Below are 22,107 nucleotides of genomic sequence, written 5' to 3'. Positions count from 1 at the left end.
CAAACAGCAACCCTGCTTTTGCCGTGCGGGATCATCAGACTCCTCACCGTACGCCATTAATTTTTTTGCGGGTTTGAATTTTATGATAAGACTAGCGGTACTCGCCAGCTTCGCTGAGCATTTAAAATTAACATTATTATTGTCATTATTATTAGGGAGTCCAACACTCATATAAATATTCGCCTATCCATTAAGTACATGTATTTTCTACATGGATACCAAGTTTCAAGTCAATCGGATGCATGGTTCAGTAGTTATAACGGAACATCCGTAAAAACCACTGTAGATTTATATCAGTTTTTTTTTATTGCCCTTGTAGGCAGACGAGCATACGGCCCACCTAATGGTGAGTGGTTACCGTCGCCCATGGACTTCAGCAATGCCAGGGGCAGAGCCAAGCCGCTGCCTAGATTTTATTTCCTCATCGCGGAGTCAATTCGGAATACGTTCGTGTGTATCTAGTAAGTATTTCGTTAGAAAAATTAGTACTGTCTTCAGGGCTCGAAGACAGGCTCAATCGCGTCCCTCGATACGAGTACATCGCACATCTTATCCTTTAGGCCACAACTACTCACTGGTGGTAGGACATCTTGAGTCGGCACGGGTAAGTACCACCGCCCTGCCTGTTTCTGCCGTGAAGCAGTAATGGGTTTCGGTTTGAAGGCTAGGGCAGCCGTTGTACTGTTAAAACTGAGACTTTGAACTTATGTCTCGAGGTAGGTGGAGGCATTTACGTCGTAGGTGTCTATGGACTCCGGTAACCACTTATCACCGGGTGGGCCGTCAGCTCGCCCACCCACATGGGCAATAAAAAAGAGGAGTCAATGGAGAGACTGGTGGTTCAAGCCCGGGTGAAAGGCCGATCACCAACTCGCTGGACGGATTTAATAAAGAAGGCAACTGAGACCACTTCGGTTCAATGTACTCAAAACGCTTGAAAACAGATCTTAGGCTTTGCCATGGACACTCAAAGCTTCCCCAGTATTATCGAAGACGACAGTGGTAGAGAAGCCTTCCTGAAATTCGCCATGAACAGTATAAAAATTGCCAACAACAGAAATAATAGTATAATGAAATACGCTATAGATTAATAATGAATGAAGAATGTGATTGGAAGATTGAGATAACGTAAAGCAATCCTCCGTCTGTGTCCGGGGCCTGGACTTGGGACCCAAGAACATTCTAGTAAATGTAATTCTTTTTAAGCCAAATAAAACTCAAATATGAAGGCAGTGTAAACTAAAAACAATAACACTAATTTATGTGTTGTTTAATGCTAAACGTTACCTTAAGTTTAATTCTAATTCAATTTTTGATAAAAAAAATTATTCCATCCCATTTAAAATTTAATTTTTCCACTCCAATTACCCTAAATTCAATCCAATATATATTAAATTCAAACCCCCAGATCTAGAAGCGCATCGACAGCAAGGCAAACTTGGGAACATAGACGACCTAATAAATACTTCTGCACGTACATTCTCAGCGCAACCACGACCACTCTGTCAAGAGTGTCCGACTAAGAAGAATTCAATCTATTTTAATGCTTGCTTGATATCAGCATTTATACTGTAAAGAGTGGAATAGAGTCGGTGATGTAATAATACTTTTGGTATCGTCTGTACGTAAGTACGTATTCTGGTATGGTCTTAATTAAGTCACTTCCGACTTCTTCGTAAATTCGGTTCTCATTAAAACTTAAATTAATACGCGTCACGTTCGGTTGTTTTGAGGTTTCTTCGAAGCCTCAGTTTACTAGATTCTGTGTGGAGACTTATTAGCTGATGTGTGAGTGGCCAGTTTATTCAGGACCTCGTTTGCCGTTTCATAACGTTCTGTTAAAGTTCTCAGGATGCTGGCAATGTTCGAATATCTTAATGCTTTGTTGAACTTAACGTAAGGAAGCTTTTAGGTTACGTCAGTGTGTATATAACGTGCCTATATTTGTCAAAAACATCGGTTGTCTGTAAAGTCGGTTTACTGACGATAATTGAACGTGACAACGTCAAGAAAATACTGATGGAATGGTTTCATTTTTCAAAAGAAAATTTTCATTTTATTTGTTTGATAGATATTTTGTATCGATATAGAAAAGGAGGTAAATGGAAATCACTATTGAATTGATCAAGTTACATTTATTTGTACGCCTAAATACAATTATGTCAATTTATTTATTTTACAATGTACGTTGTCCACGCGGATGCATCGCTCACTCAAGTAGGAGAGAGACAGATGTCGAACGCTGCCGAACGCGGAGGCCGATTGTGTCTCTTTGTCGCTCGTTGCGCGCTCTCGCTTGCACTTCAAGCCTTAAATGGAACGCCTCAGAGCGAGGTAACGCCACATGAGTCATATTTTTTCGCGCGTGCAGCCGGCTCCATCGAATTATAAGACGTTGTCACGTCAAAAAAATTTTGCTCCGACTATGACGTTTTTTAATGGAATTCGTTGGTTCGTAATTATTAACTTTAAATGCGTTATGCGAAGCATAGTTTAGTTGTTAAAAGTGAAGTTGTTTCCGTGATACTGTAGGGCCACGAATTTGGTCATATAAAGGGGATTGCCCACTCTCCATAGTGTGCTAGGCCCAAGATGGACATCAAATATTACTATAAAAATGTACTGATTCAAATTCTTAAATGTATTGGATATCTAGAAAATATATTGAAATTGACGCCACTATTATAAAAAATATAATAAAAATAAAAACTCGTTTTGAGGTTAATTTTCTATATAAATAAGTGTCGGATTGTGAGATACTTCAAGAACTTTTCTTTTCTTAATGTTTAAGATGTTCCTAATGTATTTTTATCCAATAGGGTATAAAAAACAAACTTAATTCTTTAAATATTTTCTTCATCTTCATACACAATTAGTATCATCTAAAAATAGCAAAAGAGAGCATATACACGGTTTTAAATCTCGGTCAGGGTAAAACCACAATTCACACAATGTTTTTTAGTCGTAGTATGAAACGTTATTGATAAAAGTAAAATAAATCGAAGAAAAATCAAAACACATCCATTTTGTACGCAAGCACAACACCACGAGCAGCAAGCGAAGTGTCAGTCAGTCAGATTAAATTCAGTGTTGTCAGTATAAAGAAAAATAATTACATGAAATTCATATATCGATTATTTTTTTAAATAACCGATAATTGATTTATATCTTAATCTTTTTTTTACGAGTAAACATTATTTTTTATGTTTTTGTTTTAGTTGTACATATTTAAATAACAATACTAGTAAAGTTTTTTTTATTGCTTAGATGGGTGGACGAGCTCACAGCCACCCTGGTGTTGCTAAGGGGTTACTCGAGCCCACAAACATCTACAACGTAAATGCGCCACCCACCTTGAGATATAAGTTCTAAGGTCTCAAGTATAGTTACAAGTTAAAGTCCAATGGGTATGTCTTCGATGTTATTTTATGTGCATAAAATCCATTAAAGTCGATTGATTAATGATAATACTTAAAATGATTTATTTATATGTTTTATTTATATACTCAAAATATTTACTTTATACGTAAAAGGTTTTGAAGCTGGCAATATTTTTCCCGCAAAAATAAAAATCCTTGTTTTTTCAATAGAGTTACTTTTTTTAAACTACTTATTGTAAACTGTAATGGCGCTTATTTGCAAGAAAGTAAATGCATATTTATTTATGACAAAATTAATGCACTAAGTATTTTTTCTATAATCTATTGTCCGCTTTGGGCCTAAAATGGGCCATCCCCTTTAATTATCGGGGGAAAATGTAAATAGCGTAAAAATACACTGAGTTTTTTGAGCGTCTTTTCGCAAAGCAGTGGATCTTCTTTGACCCGATAGTAGAGCTCAATATCATTTTTGATTAGTGTGCAAAATTAAAAGCAAAATTTAATAATAAATTTATTGGTAGAGAGGGCGCGGAGGGAAAAACTGGACGCTTAAAATATGTCATATGAAATATGGATCGTAGTATACTGTCGCGTCGAGTAAATTAACTCTCAGACACAGCCCACTGAGTTTCTCGCCGGATCTTCTCAGTGGGTCGCGGTTCCGATCCGGTGGTAGATTCTGCGAAGCACGGCTCTTGCTAGGGTTTGTGTTAGCAACGTCATCAGGCTTGAGCCCCCTTGAGCTCACCTACTAGTTAAGGCGACGCTGATGTAGCCTTTCAAGGCTATCAGCTTAGGTAGGATTAAAAAAAAAAAGTAGTTTACCGTTGTAATATATTCAGTAAACGCTGTCGGTCATTCTCCGGTAAATCCCCGAGTTACCTGTTACCACACTACACATTCATAATTATATATTTTGAGTTTCTACTAGAACTATAAACATATAATTTAGTGAGTTATGATGTTTAAAATTTATATGCTATTAAAAAAACGTATTCGCTTATTTGCTTAAACGTTAAGAACATATAGTAAGTTCCTAGGTCGACTTACTACTATACATTTGTAATAATTACAGCCTTCAAAATCATTAACAATCATAACCAAAAACCTATTATGGACAAACCATAAAACATATTTATGGCAGGGATAATCAGGATGTGGATGGCCTTCGGCAGGTTCTGCGAAACACCGCTCTTGCTAGAACTAATGCTAGCAACATCTTCAGGTTAGAGACGTCGAGCTCACCTACTAGTTCGGTGATTCTATTGTGACCCCTCGAGGTCACTAGAATAGGTAGAAAAAAAAGATGTGTGGTGTCGTGGGACACCGGATAGGAACGAAGTTCCTTACTATAAAAGTTCTATTCGAGGTATAAAGAAAATAAAACTGGAGGTTTCGCAAAAACCCACGGTCGTTCGGTAACGTGCGAACTTATTGTGGTACTCTTCATTCACGGTTGTTTGCATAACATTTAGTATATTGCGCAGACGAACGCTCTGAGATCGTGGTCAATGAATGATAAAAAAATATGTTATTTTTTGTACGTTATTACAAAGTTAAGTCGTACACTGTGTGCATTACTAATTTGTGCGTTATTACAAAGTTAAATCGTACACTGTGTGCATTACTAATAAAAATCTTCGTTACGGACGTTTTTTCCCTGTTATGGTACCCCTCCGCATCGTCCCATAAGGAACTTCGTTCCAAAAATTAAAAAGTCTTCGGTAGCTAAAACCAGTTGGTTCAATAAAACGTCCGTCTCGACTATAGCGAAAGAAACGAATTGAAAAAAAAACACAAAGGAAACATAATATATCAAATTTAACTATAAATTTGTATATATAAACATATTTGGAACGAACCTACCCATTGAACCAACTAAGATATTGCGTTAAAGATATGAATCATCCCTTTATTTACTCATGTAGCGTGAGATTACAGGGAGTCAGCGACGTTTTTCCAATAACAAGTGCCTAGAAATGAGAGCCTTTATGGGTCGTAAATAGAAAATTATGATCATGACCTGACCGGGGTCATTTTGACCGTAAGTATACTGAGGTCTAGTTATCACTTGAGAAATAAAAGTTTGCTGTGTGGTTTATTATTAAATTTTAATTAATGCGATTCAGTTTTGAGAATAAAACAGCTGTTAACACAATTACAATCGAAATTTCGATTTCATGTTTCAATTGTGGCATTGAACTCGGTCAATATGTCGCAGGTTCGTGACTGCTATTATGCAAGTAGCACGTTCTTGGAGCTTGCTTGAGTTGGCTTAATGCAAGCAAGGTAGCTATAATAATTATATGGCCATGCTAGGCAAAGAGCGCATCGCATTTATATGAAGTCAATTTCACGTGTGACATACAATTTAAACTCCAACACAATCTTATTCTTTTTTTTTTTTTTTTTTTTTTTTTTTTTTTTTTTTTTTTTTTTTTTTTTTTTTTTTTTTTTTTTTTTTTTTTTTTTTTTTTTTTTTATTGCCCTTGTAGGCAGACGAGCATACGGCCCACCTGATGGTGAGTGGTTACCGTCGCCCATGGACTTCAGCAATGCCAGGGGCAGAGCCAAGCCGCTGCCTACCGTACAGACAGAGACACAAAATTTGTTATCAAATTTCGTCGTTCATAAAAATTTTAATCTTTTAATCTCAGTATTTTCTTGCACCATTATTATTACTAGTCACTTATTATATTTTATTATGTTATTCAGTAAGTTTAAATGTTCGTTTTAATGAATACAAAATTTGTCTAGCAACGCACATGGATTTGAAACGTGGATGAAACATCACTCTGGTGATGTCACATCCTATCGTAGTGTAATCAAAAAAATTTCTAGATTTTTTTATTGCTTACAATAGCGTAGAACTCACGTCCCACCTGGTATTAACTGGTTACTCGAGCGCATAGAAATGTATAAAGTAAATGCTGCCATCTACTTTGAGACAAGAGTTCTTAGGTCTCAGTTGTAACAGTACAACGACTGTCGCACCCTTTAAGCCGAAACGCATTACTGCTTCAGACAGAAATAGGCACGGTGGTGATATCTATCCGTGCGGACTCACAAAACTTTCTACCACTAATCATAATAACTATTTCAAATAAACAAAAACATTTTTTTTAATAGTTTTTATTAGTTAACTGTATTTCCAGATAATGGCTTATTATGTGTCTTAGGACCCAGGTATCTTCTCTTGGGTGTCGTGAATAGCGACTGTTGGATTCATCAGATAATGAGCAGTAGAAATCTCTCATCACTTTGTCAACGGATTGCGATCGCCCAACACGGCATTTACTAGAGGTAGGGCGCATTGTAAAACTGCGGGTAGGTACCAACATCATTCCTCTGCCCTTCTCCCAGTCACCTGGGATCGGCGCAACATGTTTTCTCCTTCCATACTCCTCTATCATACATGATTTCTTCGCTCTTACACGTAAAGTCTTTCACGCAATCCATTTCTTCTTAGGTCTACCTCTTCCTCTATATCCTTCCTCATAAAACTCTGTTTCCAACCTTCTTTTTCATTTCGTCTCATCATATGTCCATATCATTCCAAACTTTTCAACTTCTCTATCACAGGTGCCACTTTCAGACTTCCTCTAACATATAGGGTAGGTACCAACATCGTATCTATTTCTGTCGTAAAGTAATCAATTGTTCCCGGTTCTAATTGCTTAAGGGTGGAATAGTTGTTAAACAATGCAATTGAGACTACCGATTACGATGTATCAGGGTGGGTGCTGTGATTCACATTGTCTATGAGCTCTTGTAGTTTATATTTATCAAATGGAAAAAAAATACTAATAGTTTTATAGGAAAAGTTGTGTGTTTTCTGGAACGAAACGAAGTTAATTAACTGATGCTTTTGAAGTTTATATTGAATACTAGCTGACCCGGCAGACTTCGTAGTGCCTCAATCGATAAATAAAATACCTAAACTTTTGTATAAAATAAACTTAAAACAAACAAAAGGAATCCATCCGACGGGGCGACACATCAAAGGAAAAACAAATTTGTTATTTTTATTATTTCCGAGCATTTTCATATTTATCTACTTTTCAAACCATCTCTGGATTTCCACAAATAATTCAAGACAAAAATTAGCCAAATCGGTCCAGTCGTTTTCGAGTTTTAGCGAGACTAACGAACAGCAATTCATTTATATATATAGATTAGTCTAAAGTTTCAAGAGTGAATCTATCAACTTTTTAATTAATTCATTAAATTTCACTTTCCGAACACACGAAATTCGTGCGGCATAATTGACAAAATTACGTATCCGATTCAGAAATTCGGATGAGCTCCCGCAATTTATCGAAATTCGACGGAGACCGACGTTACGAAACAATAGGAATAAAGATAAGTGTCGGAATGAAAAGAGATTCGTCTTCGTAATGTCAGGAGAATGAAACGTACATTTGGGAGGCGTTGAGTACCTACTCTTTCGAGACCTCTCGTCCTTTGTGGAACTTCTAACAATTAACTTGAAGGACAGCGGGCGTCAGACCTTCCCCTCTGTTATCTTGGAAGTTTTGAGAGCCTTGCAGATCAAAGATTACGCACAATCGTACGTATAAAATATCTGGTTCGTTTACGTGTAAACGAGTTTTTGAAGTATGTAGAGGTCGAAGGTATTGTTTGTTTTAATTTCGAAGTTAGTAAATGAACGGTATAAGAATAGGGAGGTGCGTGAGAATGTTGATCGTGTGGATTGTATTTATGGCAGTGACGTCACGGATCACCGTGTCCCTTTTCTGTATCCGAAGTCGTCTGATTTCGTAAACGGGCAGGAACGTCCGCTTAAAGACGTAAAGTTAAAGACGCCACAGTATAACGGCTGTCAGAGCCTTTAAGCCGAAGCATATTTGGTCTGCAATACAGTGTATTCTCTCTCTCTCTCTTTCATATGATTGCGTCGAGACAGAATAGAGGTACTTTTTTTTTTATTGCTTCGATGGGTGCGCGATCTCTTAGCCCACCTGGTGTTAAGTGGTTACTGGAGCCCATATAAGTCTATAACGTAAATGCGCCACCCACCTTAAGACATAAGTTCTAAGGTCACAGTATAGTTGCAACGGCTGCCCCACCCGTCAAACCGAAACGCATTACTGCTTCATGGCAGAAATAGGCAGGGTGGTGGTACCTACCCATGCGGACTCCCAAGAGATCCTACCACCAGTGATTACGCAAATTATAATTTTGCGGGTTTGGTTTTTATTATACGATGTTATTCCTTCACCGTGGAAGTCAATCGTGAACATTTGTTGAGTACGTATTTCATTAGAAAAATTGGTACCCGCATGAGATTCGAACACCGGTGCATCGCTCAACACGAATGCACCGGACGTCTTATCCGTTAGGCCACGACGACTTATAAAATATAATAATATGCGAATACCAAACTTAGAAAGATTAAATAAAAATCTTTAGTCTTTTTTTCAGATAATGTTAAATTTATTGCAAAATAGTGTTCACGAAAAAACAAAATTTCTGTACAAAAAAGATATAGTATTATAATGTTTAAAATGCCAATATGGGATTCATGTGAAACAGAGTACTTGACAAAAATCAGTGGAATATAGCGATAATTGGCAGTTTCAAGCGGGTGGATGACCTCACAGACATTTTACAGTTGATGATATCACTAATACTCGTAAATCTCTCAGCGTCAAACTCACAAAGTTTAATTAATATTCTTTCTTTAAATGTTTTATTTATTAAACAATTCAAATTGTAATTATGTTTAATGCATTTATCTCAATAGGTATCCATATGTGCAATACTTTAAAGATTATATTTCAATTTAAAATTATAGTCCAGATGTGTCTCCAAGAAAAAGATATAAAAATTATACATGAAACTGAATAAAAATATTTTTTGCAAACTTTCAACTCGAGCAATTCTGAAGCATTCTGAAGAGCAATATTAACTCAATAGCAACTGCATTCGTTGCCTTTGCAGATCCCTCCCGCGTAGTTGAGACGGTGACAAATTTCGTTACACTCCACGGTGTTGCATTTTAAATTTCTTATAAATTTTCCTATAAGCAATTGAATATTTTCAGTTAAGTCTGTCGCGATCAAAACGTAAATTGGTATGGACGCAAGTATAATAAAATACCACTAACCCAGAAATTGCGTTGCAATAATATCGCATTTGCATCGTCCGTTGACACACACACCGCCAGGAAATCCAATTCTGCGACACGACTGATCGCAACCTCGGATATTACAATCATTGAGAGAAGATCGATCTTCATCAAGATCAGCTGTTTACAATGACACATTCTTTAGGATTTTGTAATGTAATGTATGTAATGCGCAAGCACACCAGGATTTATCTCAATATTATTTACCTATATTGTTGTTGGCTATAATGTCGCATTTGCATCGTCCGTTGACGCACACACCGCCAGGAAATCCAATTCTGCGACACGACTGATCGCATCCTCGGCTATTACAATCTTTGAGAGAAGATCGATCTTCATCCAGATCAGCTGTTTACAATGACACATTATTTCGCATTTTGTAATGTAATGTTTCTACTGTGCAAGAAAACAAGTATAATATATTAGTCCCAAGATTTATCCCAATATTATTTACCTATATTGTTGTTGGCTATAATGTCGCATTTGCATCGTCCGTTGACGCACACACCGCCAGGAAATCCAATTCTGCGACACGACTGATCGCATCCTCGGCTATTACAATCTTTGAGAGAAGATCGATCTCCATCCAGATCAGCTGTTTACAATGACACATTATTTCGCATTTTGTAATGTAATGTTTCTACTGTGCAAGAAAACAAGTATAATATATTAGTCCCAAGATTTATCCCAATATTATTTACCTATATTGTTGTTGGCTATAATGTCGCATTTGCATCGGCCATTGACGCACACGCCACCAGGAAATCCAATTCGGCGACACGATTGATCACATTCTCGCATATCACAATTTTCGAGGGTAGATTGATTTTCATTTAGGTCCGCTGTTCAAAATGACATATTGACACTTTAGTAGAGGCCCTTCGCAATGTGTGATGAAGGAAACGTTTACAACTAATGGATGTCCAAAGATGTATATCTCAGGAATAAATGTTTACTTGTCTTTGTTTTAGCTATAATGTTGCGTTTGCATCGCCTGTTGACACATACCCCACCAGGGAATCCAATTCGGTGATACGATTGATCGCATTCTCGTATATTACAACCTTCGAGGGTAGATTGATTTTTGTCTAAGTCTGCTATTAAAAAATACACATTGAACATTGAATAGAATGTACAAAATTACGGAGAAATATCTGAACTATATACTACTTTATTATGCTATATATTACTCGTTTACCATTTTTGTGTATATTTCCACATTCGCATTGTCCACCAATACAGATACCGCCAGAAAATCCGAATCTGCGACACAATTGATCACACTCTGACGTAGTACAATCCAGTTGAGGTAGTTGGTTGTCAGTTTTTGTGCGTGAACCTAAGAATCAACACAACATAGTATTTTGTTAAGATTGATAATAGGTGAGCCATGAGGGCAACTAATCTTTATATATATTTATATATTTCTTCTGTGCGCGTGTTTGTCACTGAACTCCTCCTAAACGGCTGGACCGATTTGAATGAATTTTTTTGTATGCGTTTGAGTGGCGCCCTGGACGGCTTAGATTCACCCGGCAAATCACCCGGCAGATTACGCGGCAGTCTGGTTTAGATTCACAAACCAGCCCGGCAGATGACGCCGCAGTCAATATCTAGGTTAATTTATCTTTCCTAGAAAAAAATTATAATGCAAAACAACGTTTGCCGGGTCAGCTAGTATGAAAATAAAATCGATACTGGGCTAATGACAGAAAAGAAGAAGAGGAAGGAAACCTTCAAATAACTTAGCTACTAAACATACCACGTGTTTTGAGGAAATTATCGCAAACGCATTGTTCACCATCGCACGCGCCACTTGGAAACCCAAGTTCACGGCAGAGCTGGTCACAAGCCGTAAAGTCACAGTTACGCAATTTAATTGAAGTCTTATTTGTATTCAAGCCTGAAAAGAACATATGCTATATTATTATTACGGCTTATCATTAAATAATGGATATTTTAACAGCATATATAAAAATTTTTATTTAAACATATTGCTAAATTGTTAAATCTAGCATTTAAAGTTAAAATATGCATTAGCGTTGTATGTGTACAATAATAAAATATTATTATATTCTTTATTATATTTAATATATGACATGTCCTGCTTCAAACGAGCCTTGTGGAGAGTATTAAGCGGTAGGCAGCGGCTTGGCCCTGCCCTTGGCATTGCTGAAGTCCATGGGCGACGGTAACCACTCACCATCAGGTGGGCCGTATGCTCGTCTGCCTACAAGGGCAATACAAAAAAATAATAAAAAAAATATTATAATATTCTAGGTCTATTCGTAAAATTATCGAGCTTGGCCGAATTGAGGAAGGGTCCGTCAACCATATTCTACATTAATCAGAAAGTTAAAATAAAGTCGCCGTGAAGTGAAACAAGACTCAATAACTCTAAAGAGTTCTAAATCAATGTACTAAAGGTGGATGGCGAGTTTTTTGTTCCTTAAAGTCCGAGAGGTCGAGAATTCCCACTGAAGTGCTAATTTACTATATTAATATATTATACTACTAATATGTACATATATTATATTTGTACATTTGTCTGTAATAGAAAAATGATAGAGATGTACCGTTGTGCACGCTTCATATAAGAGTCTAGATGAATTTTTATTAATTTTTTAGTTATACTTTTTAGATATTTATACAGTTTTTTCGACGGTTTCTGATAAATAATAATAACCGTCATCACGTAGACTATACATTAGACTCTGTATAGCCATCATACTAAGACTATAGATAAATAATAAAAATCTTACGTTACGGACGCTTTTTCCCGGTTAGGGTACCCCTCCGCATCGTCCCATAAGGAACTTCGTTAAGAAAAAAAAACAATATTACTATATCTTTATTTAATGTCAATTTATCCAAGTAAAAAAACATTAAGCGTCTACCGTAGTACTCACTAGATAGTGTTCCTAGTTTTCTGATTCTTGCTATAGTTATTTTCAGGCATACTAAGGTTTGTTTTTCCATCTATATATTATGGTTCGGTCTCACCAAAATGGTTCCATTCGCTGGTCGCTTTAAAGCATTAACTTTTCAACGCCAATATTTTGGTACTTCTTTTCAATTAATATTATGCGATGATATTAGGCGATTCAATTAATATTATGGCCGTATTTCCAATATATAAAACGGGGTTCTATTAGGTCCCAAATAAAGACCAAAACAACCTTATCTCACTAGGTGGGGTCGGCACAGTTAATTTTTCTCTTCCATTCTCTTCTATCAGCCGTCATTTCAACACTTACTCCTCTCTCTCACTTATATCGTCATTCGCACACTCCATCCATGTCTTCTTCGGTCGACTCTCCCACTCTACCTTGCACTACTATTTCCATACATCTCCTAGTCACATGCATCCACTGCAAGACTAAAACAACTGACAAACGCTAATGTAATTATAATTTTAATATAAAAAATGTAATATTTCATATTGTGACAAGTGAACGGGGCTCTATATTATTAGAAAAGTTCGCATCATATCATCATTGTTATTTGGTCGATGCATTATGGCGAAATCTTAAAGCGTACACACAACGAACGAATAAAGCTTTTTCGCTTACACGCTTGATGTACAGCTAGCCGAAAGACGAGTTAGGGAGAATCAAACTCGAGTTAACGAGTATCCAACTTGAGCTAAGTCGAGCTAAGTGTAACTTTAATTGGTAAATCGAGTTGACCCATCCCTATAATTATAACAGCATTTCAAATTGATTTTACTTTGTGAATACGTATTATTATATACGATATTATTTTCAACCGTTTTGTGGTTTTACTAAATACTAGTGTTCCCACAATAGTCGAAATTCGACTATAATTAATTAAAATTATAAATTTGAACTATTATATTTCTATAGTCACAGATTTGGCCAAGACTACACTATAGACAAATACATGTAATATTAAAGATAAAGAATATTAACCTATTCTTAATTTGACTACAGACTTTAAGCAATAACAAAATTTTGACAATAAACGAAGAGTATATGTGTGTGTGTCAAATACATGTAGTGTGTGTAATGTTTTCTTTATTGATTTAATGTATTTTTAATGCATAATTTAAAAAAATATTAGCATTGTGCACTCCTTCTCTATGTTCTCTATAAGTGTGGAAAATTTCATACTCCTCCGTCCGCGCAATTTTCGTAAAAAGGGGTACAAAGTTTTTGCTTCACGTATTAATATATAGGTATTATATGAGATATGGCTAGTATGACAACACCTTAATCGTTTGAGCACCAAAACTGTATTCGTCATAATCATCATCAACCTACAGTCTTCCACTCCTAGACATACCTCTCAAATTATACCACCGAGCCCGACCTTCAGCTCTCCTAAAGAAAAAAGTAAAGTACTCGAAGGGTCGGAAATAATATAATCACTAAAAAAACCGCGAGATTAAACCGTAAAAGTAAATTTATTTTAGTATTAAATTATTTAATTTTAATATTATAATTTTAATCTATCTTATTCAAAGTTTTCTCATAATAATTCTGTTTTAATTGGGCACCCAATATTATTTACGATCTTTGAAAAACAAAATTTTTATAGCTAAGATCGCAGTTCACAGCCCATCTGGTGTTACGTGGTTACTGGAGCCCATATACATCTACAAGGTAAATGCGCCACCCACCTCGAGAGATAAGTTCAAAGGTCTCAGTATAGTTACAACGGCTGCCCCACCCTTCAAACCGAAACGCATTACTGCTTCACGGCAGAAACAGGCAGGGTGGTGGTACCTACCCGTGCGGACTCACAAGAGGTCCTACCACTAGTAAAAAATATTAATTAAAATATTAATTAAAAATATTAATTACCTTCATTAAAGATGTTAATGTTTATCACTGATGCATGTATAGTGCACAAAACACTCACAAAACACAGTATAGATAGCATTGTGACTTCTTATCCAGTTTTTGACGCATAAAGTTGAACTAACAGGAGTTAGCAAGATTCGCTCTCTTTTATAGCCTGTCCCGGGACTTTACCTGGCGACTCGGACTGTTAGTCAACGGCTTATTTAGGTAGCAGTACTCGAAGTATGTGTTATATTTTTGTTGCATTCTATTGTTTTGAATAATTGAATATGCAATTTCGAAAAGGGCACATGTCGCATATTTTGTCAAATACGTTTTTTCATATACATGTAGTTTTGAGGCTTACCTACACCCATTTTATAATAATTCCAGTAATTTTCAATTGCTAATTAACACTAAAACATATCTCAAAAGTTAATATTTTAAATTTTACACTGCTTTAGAAAATAATAAGTTATTTTTCATTTCCTGAATATTTTACATTTTCAGACATGTGCCCTTTTCGAAATTGCATATTCAATTGTATTCTATATTAAAATTATGATATCGTCGAATTACTCATCATGTTTGCTTTGCGAAAAAGGAATGGCGGCTTTGAAACTGGGCACGTTCATTGAATACCACAAATGTATTTACATAATTTGTATTCTGACTTTAATAATAAAACTTTGGCACAATTAATGGTGGTAGGACCTCTTGTGAGTCCGCGCGGGTGGGTACCACTACCCTGCTTATTTCTGCCGTGAAGCAGTAATGCGTTTCGGTTTGAAGGGTGGGGCAGCCGTTGTAACTATACTTGAGACCTTAGAACTTATATCTCAAGGTGGGTGGCGCATTTACGTTGTGGATGTCTATGGGCCCCAGTAACAACTTAACACCAGGTGGGCTGTGAGCTCGTCCACCCCTATAAGCAATAAAAAAAAATGCCTTACCGAAATATTTCTCTTTTCTTACTATACAGGACAGAACAGACTTAAAAACGTTATTTATAAAAAGTAACAAATTGCTTTTTTTATCTATCAACCGATTTAAATGAAACAAACAGCCAAATTGCTAGCCAAAGCTTATCTCGAAGCGTTACTGATAAAACTACGTTCAAATTGGTTCAGACGTTGCGAAAATTAGCGCATAAATACAAGCAAATAGTTTTGTTAACGTTTTGATGGCATTACGTACTATGTTCGGGTAGCCGAATTTAATTACAGAATTGTTTTGTTTTTATCCCATTTCCTAGAGTGTTTAAATATTATTTACGATTCCTCAAAGCTATCTTTGTCTTGTATATTATTGTCATCTATCTAGGTAAATATCGAGGGGTGAAACCCTATTTTGTTTAAGCGACATTTTGCTTAATAAGCAAAATTAATATTTGTAATTAAAGGTCCGTTTTATTTGGTATTGGCATCAACAATTCGATGTTTTTAAGCTACTGCATAGCTTTTATCGCGGGCCTTGAGCGTGGTGACCGAATCGTGAGATTCCGTAACGAAAAAACCTAACACCCCTCACTCCGCCTACCATGTAGCTCGCGTTCAACACATTCACACGTTGCGCTTGTGTAGTGTTTGTATATAATAAGCGCGCGGCGTGACGTCACACTGCATGCGCATCATGAAAATTCTGCCCATATCTCTCTCGCGCGGTCTAGCGTATGAGTGTGAAGGGGACAGTTAAGGTTTTGCTTTTATTAATGTTTAATATAGCGTGGTCTTGTTTTATTATTGTTTTAATATTAAATTATCATTGTCTAATTATAATTGCATAAGTTGATAAAAAATGCTATGCAATAGCTTTACCGTGGCAGTTCCCGAGTGCCACACGTTTGTTTTTTTTTAAATTCCTTTCACCCCTCGATATTTTTTCAAATAGTAAGAGAAATATCTGCGTTATAATAAATATACATACATTATATTATGATGATGTTTAATGTACGTCAAGTTAATACTGTGATGTGACTTTTCAGTGATATATTTTATTGGAAAGGTAATGTAAACGCAAACTTAAGACTTAGAGCATAGTGTTTAACATCAAACGCAAAAAAATTGTAAGCTTACGTAAACACATAGGTGGCGCTTATTATGAGCACGTAATGGCGGTCGTATTAAATTAGAGTTGAGATATCGACCTCATGTTACGAAGTAGGCGGTGGTACGTAAACTGTGGAGTCTAAAGGTAAGCACACAACATCTATTCTTTTTATTTTTATTAAATATATATATATTTTTATTGCCTTTCCGATAATTCAGAAAATTACTTTTTGAAATTAAATTTATAATGCTGCTGTGCGTAGATAATCGAATGCAATCGGTCGCAGTTATAAATTCTAATTGCGGTATGAAGTATGAATTGTAATAGAGTAGACACGAAAAACATGTTTTTATGGCTGAATATCATTTTGGCTCATACACAACTAATATTACATATGCTCCAGAATATTGTTTGAACAAACACAGCGAAAAAGTAGAATATTATAAATTTGACTGTATTTTTTGTTACTTCACAATTTTTTTCTTGGTGAACCGGTTTTATTCTTTTGGTATTCAAAAGCCGATGCTTCTAATGTGGTCCTATTTAATTTTTATTAAGATTTGACTATTAGTTTTTTAGTTAATCTTATTAGGGTAAATTAGATCAACTTTATTCTCATTTTATTTTGTTTAATTTGGTTTTCTTTTTTTGTTAAAATTTTGTATTTATTCACTGTAACGTTTTAACAAAATTACGAATTGTTTCAAACCTTAAAAAAACATATCATAAAACATTCTACATATTATTAATTCTTTGAGTTTTTATCTTTTTGTTTTCGCTTGCAACAGAGTTGAACCAGAATTATCGGGAACTCACGAAGTGTGAAAAATCGTGGTAAGAACTCAACCGTTAAATCATAATAGGGTGTATAATCGAATTATAAAAATAAATCGCACAGTTTCGAGAAAATTAAAATGTAATGCCATGTTTCAACTCTCGAATGAATCATTATTTTGTTTTCCCCGTCTGGCTATATATAAATACGTCATGTTATCACATCGTATGTAGTACAGACGCGATCTCAAGTAAGCTGGATATTAATGTACGACGCTCTGTTTTGTATTTAAACTGGCGGCATATCTTACCGCGTCCGTACGCTATGCTCAACGTTTAACAACACTAAAACGTTCGAAATTTAATTTGCAATAGACACATTTAATAATAATAATAATAATAATACATAATAGTTGTTTTAAAATAATGAATTTTCTACAATTCGCAATATTCTTCATTTTATTAATAAGCTGTTTCGAAGGTCAGTAGTTATTTTATTACTTTGTTTTGTTTTAGGTATTAAATTTTTTATTTTGCTTACTTACTACACAGTCATCGTAAAATGACATTTTTACTATAACAATATGCAGCTTGTAATATAATGAAATTTTCATTTCATTTGTGTTTCCATTTCAATACGATGTGAATGTCAATGTTGGATATGAATGGGTCAGTGACCTGTGCGAATGTTATTCAAGTTGTAAGTTCTTTATTAGCTTTTGACAGTCAGCTAGCTGTATAATTCGTAGTTCTCATAACAAGGTTGCGGGTTTGATATTAAAAAAACGATAATTATTTTTAGTTTTGCTCAATTTTACTTTACTGATGTTCAAGTTGAGGTGTCTTCATAGTTGAACGTGTCCCGGAGGCTTATATCGTGAACGAGAATCAGTTAACCATCCACTCCATATTTTTTATTTTTTTTATTGCTTAGATGGGTAGACGAGCTCACAGCCCACCTGGTGTTAAGTGGTTACTGGAGCCCATAGACATCCACAACGTAAATGCGCCACCCATCTTGAGATATAAGTTCTAAGCTCTCAGTATAGTTACACCCTTCAAACCGAAACGCGTTACTGCTTCACGGCAGAAATAGGCAGGGCGGTGGTACCCACCCGCGCGGGCTCACAAGAGATCCTACCACCAGTAGTAACTAGAACTTTGTTATTACCATATAAGGATCTAGCTAATTCAGTGTTTAGTGAGACTACAAAATAGAGGTAAATGATATGAAACAAAGACAGACAAAACTGGCGATTCTTAACATTGAATATTTATTTTACCATGTTTTTGCCGTACACGCAATGTAAAGCAATTTTGGATTATTGAATGCGCTTGAGTTACGGTTCCGCATACAATGCCGCGCGTTCCATTGCGGACTTATATTATTCACAAAACAGTTAATATCTATCCTTAGGTATATTAATTTATTTATTTTATTTATTTATTACACTTCATATAAAATTTACATTGGCGGACTTAATGCCTAAGGCATTCTCTACCAGTCAACCAAGGGTGGTGCAGAGTAAATAGTGGTAGGTGCAATGAAATTTATATTAAGTTACGAATACATACACAAAAAAGTATATATCTACATATATACAGAATCACAGTCACATATGCATACATACATACATATATACACACAATACATATATACACACAATACATATATACACACAATACATATATACACACAATTTAATATATATTTTAGATTTATTTTTACGATATACATACTTGAGTCGTCTATTATCAAAGGTGGCAATCTGTGCATTTGGACAAAAAAATGTTATTGATATGTCAATACAGATTGATTTGAATATAATCGTCTCCTTCAAAGAATACGGTTCAAAACCTGAATTAAATAAAGGTTAATACTTAACCTGTTATTTATCTAAGATGTCGTTCAGAAGAGTTTTGTGACTGCCAATGGAATACAAAGTCAATAATTCGTTTTTCTGATTTACCAATAATTGTCCAAAAGTCACATTGCCGGCTTTGATAATAGTCGACTCACTTATTCCCCTACCTGTTCGCTGGTAGCCTAGGGGGCTATTTCAGCTACACCCTCTCAACCTTAGAGAATTTGCGAACACTAGCTCTGGCAAGAGCAGTGCTTCGCAGAATATACTATCGGATCGAAATCACGATTGATAAATTTAGTGGGCGTGTAAATACTATTACCACTTGTAATCGTCGTCAGGATCGCTTCTGATATACTCCCTGGCAGCCACAATAACCCTTTCATTAATTACAGGTATGAATGCGTCAATAGCAAACCGACGGCCATGTCGAGACGACTGTCAAGAATTATGTCAAACGCGAGGAAAAAGTGGCGGCTCGTGTATAAGCAGAACTTGCCGTTGTTTTTCTAGTGTTGGAACATGAGACGTGCGGTCTATGACTTAAGGGTTATTTTAGTAAAAAATAAGAGCTTAAAAATGTTATAAATATTTTGGTTTTTTTTTTGGCTCCTTAAAACTGGTTTTTTTTTAAATTGTAATTATTCTGACAATAATGTACTTGTTAAACTAGTTTGGATTCTTTTCAAGGTCAAATACGGTTTTAAATTTGTTAACATGTTCGTTGGAATGTAAAAGTTCTGAAATATTTTATTTAAATTATGTAATTTACTTGAATTTGTTCATAATCATTTATTTAGCACGAAATTATATTCGTACAAAGTGTAATTAAATTGCTTTTTCTTATTGAATTGTTTTTTCATTACCATCTACGACAGGCCCAGAATAAATAAATAAATAAATACATATTTACTAACAATCACTCCACGTTAACTGGTCCCGTGATAAGTTCGTAAAGAACTTGTGTTACAGGTACCAGATAACGGAAATAAATGTAAGATTTTTATTATACACATACATGTATTTAAGAGACATCCATAACCCTGGAAAAGACATTTATATTTATCATACAAATACCTTCCCTTGGCGGGATTCGAACCCGCGACCCCCTTGTGTAGTGACCATGTCACTTACCACTACACCAGACGGCCGTTAAAGAATGGAACAATATTTCAAAATTTAACTAAAGTTTTAAATGAAACAGTGTTTCTTTAAGATTTTTCTCTTGCAGAAAGAAGGATTACAGGGACAGTTAAAAAAAAAACCTATTTATATTTTTGTTTTCTACGAGTATACGTACTATATAATCAGCTGAAACAATAAAATGGTTTATCAATGTAGAATAAATGCTCATGGATGCTTTTTGTTTATTTGCACAGTGAATAATTATTGTAAGCAATCAACACGACAACTTCATACTTCAAAGTGACTTGCACAATTCACATTCTAAAGTTAATGATTTAGTGGTGGTAGGACCTCTTGTGATTCCGCGCGGGTAGGTACCACCACCCTTCCTATTTCTAACGTGAAGCAGTAATGCGTTTCGATTTGAAAGATGGGGCAGCCGTTGTAAGTATACTTGAGACCTTAGAACTTATATCTCAAGGTGGGTAGAGCATTTACGTTGTAGATGACTATGGGCGCCAGTAACCACTTAGTACCAGGTGGGCTGTGAGATCGTCCACGTATCTAAGTAATAAAAATTAAAAATAATGAGCTCTAAGCGCTTTAAAGCGGTCCATTAGTTTACTAGTGCTGACCTTGATGATTGATAAAATTGGTTATCGCTTCATTATATGTTCCAGTTATAATATGTACACATTGAACACAATGTTGTTCACATGTTCCGATTCACGTTATTATTCAAATTATCATTAAATGTTATATTTTTAACGTGTAGTGGCTGCAGCAGGATAGTTGATGTTCCAAGAAAACTAGACTTTGTATTTAAGAGATAAGGTCGACATATGTTAAATGTATGTATGTAAATAGATAATGCTAAGTGACGAAGATGGCTCGTGCATGCCAAATATTATACTGGATTGTATGTAATGTAAATATAAATGGTGAATTATTTTTTAAGCTATTGCATAGCTTTTATCACCGGCTTTGAGGGCGGCGACCGAATCAAGAAATTCCGTAACGAAAATAAAACCTAACACCCTCCACTCCGCGTAACATGTAACTCGCGCTCAACACATTCACACGTTGCGCTTGTGTAGTGTTTGTAATAAGCGCGCGGCGTGACGTCGCACTGCATGCGCAACATGAAAAGTCTGCCCATCTTTCTCTCGCGCGGTCTAGCTTATCAGTGTGAAGGGGACAGTTAATCTTTTGCTTTTGTTAATGTTTATAAATATAGCGTGGCCTTATTTTAATATTGCTTTAATATTAAATTGTTATTGTCTAATTATAATTGCATAAGTTGATAAAAAATGTTATGCAATAGCTTTACCGCAGCAGTCCCCGAGCGCCACATGTATTTTTTTTTTTTTAATATTAACTCTCCAAAGTTTCAAGTGATATTGTTTTTAGAGATTGAATTCATAAAAAAATATTCCAAGAAGAAATGAACCACAAATACGACGAATAGATAATTTCTGTTATCATTCAATCCTTTGGGAATCAATGAGAAATGTGACATGCTAGATTCACTGAAGAGCGTCACGTTGACATTTCGAAATCCATTCTCTGATTGGTTGTTGAGGACTAATGACGCTTCGTGATTGGTCGATACGTACGCATATTCAGGGTAAGTGTTGCATGCGCCATCGTCTCCATTACCTTCCATTTGACTTATGCGAATCATTTGCATACGACAACGTTATTAGTGAAGCTCTGAGCGTGTTGTTTGATTTGCCTGCACCTAGGACTCGATTGAATAGTACTTAGAACAGTTTCTGCATATTCGGCACGCAATTCGCAGTCGGTTTTAATGTTATAGTTTAGAGCGGTGTTTGATTTGGTATACACCAAAAATATAATTACATTTATATAAATTTCACTCATTGTAAATACATAGATGTAGTGGTCGTCTTGTTTAAATTAATTTATTTCATCCAGATACAAAAAATATGCACAAA

The 22,107-nt window shown here is 35.5% G+C and overlaps 2 protein-coding genes across 5 annotated transcripts in view; one reads left to right on the top strand and one right to left on the bottom strand.

The window, feature by feature from the left end:
- The window catches only part of LOC134199939 (uncharacterized protein K02A2.6-like), a 933,609-nt gene that overhangs the window by 164,298 nt on the left and 747,204 nt on the right, over window positions 1–22,107 (top strand). The window contains exon 2 of one of the 2 annotated variants that reach the window (XM_062671731.1): window positions 2,498–2,758. The exons of the other annotated variant lie outside the window; for it this stretch is intronic. Coding sequence (XP_062527715.1) covers window positions 2,498–2,504 — 7 coding nt within the window. The 3' untranslated portion in view covers window positions 2,505–2,758. Of the gene's footprint in view, window positions 1–2,497; window positions 2,759–22,107 lie in introns of those variants that run through there. 2 annotated transcript variants of the gene reach the window in all.
- The window catches only part of 6tox (antimicrobial protein 6Tox), a 55,370-nt gene continuing 42,078 nt past the window's right edge, over window positions 8,816–22,107 (bottom strand). Inside the window, exons 1-8 of one of the 3 annotated variants that reach the window (XM_038014736.2) lie at window positions 14,358–14,583; window positions 11,294–11,434; window positions 10,730–10,870; window positions 10,233–10,373; window positions 9,986–10,126; window positions 9,739–9,879; window positions 9,511–9,651; window positions 8,816–9,423 (exon numbers count right to left, since the gene is read on the bottom strand). In XM_038014736.2, the coding sequence (XP_037870664.1) occupies window positions 9,314–9,423; window positions 9,511–9,651; window positions 9,739–9,879; window positions 9,986–10,126; window positions 10,233–10,373; window positions 10,730–10,870; window positions 11,294–11,434; window positions 14,358–14,436 (1,035 nt within the window). In that variant the 5' untranslated portion in view covers window positions 14,437–14,583 and the 3' untranslated portion in view covers window positions 8,816–9,313. 3 annotated transcript variants of the gene reach the window in all.

Source organism: Bombyx mori, chromosome 13, assembly GCF_030269925.1.
Source record: "Bombyx mori chromosome 13, ASM3026992v2".
Lineage (NCBI taxonomy): Eukaryota > Metazoa > Arthropoda > Insecta > Lepidoptera > Bombycidae > Bombyx > Bombyx mori.
Note: the sequence above shows the minus strand (reverse complement) of the source record. Positions and strands in the feature narration are given on the sequence as shown.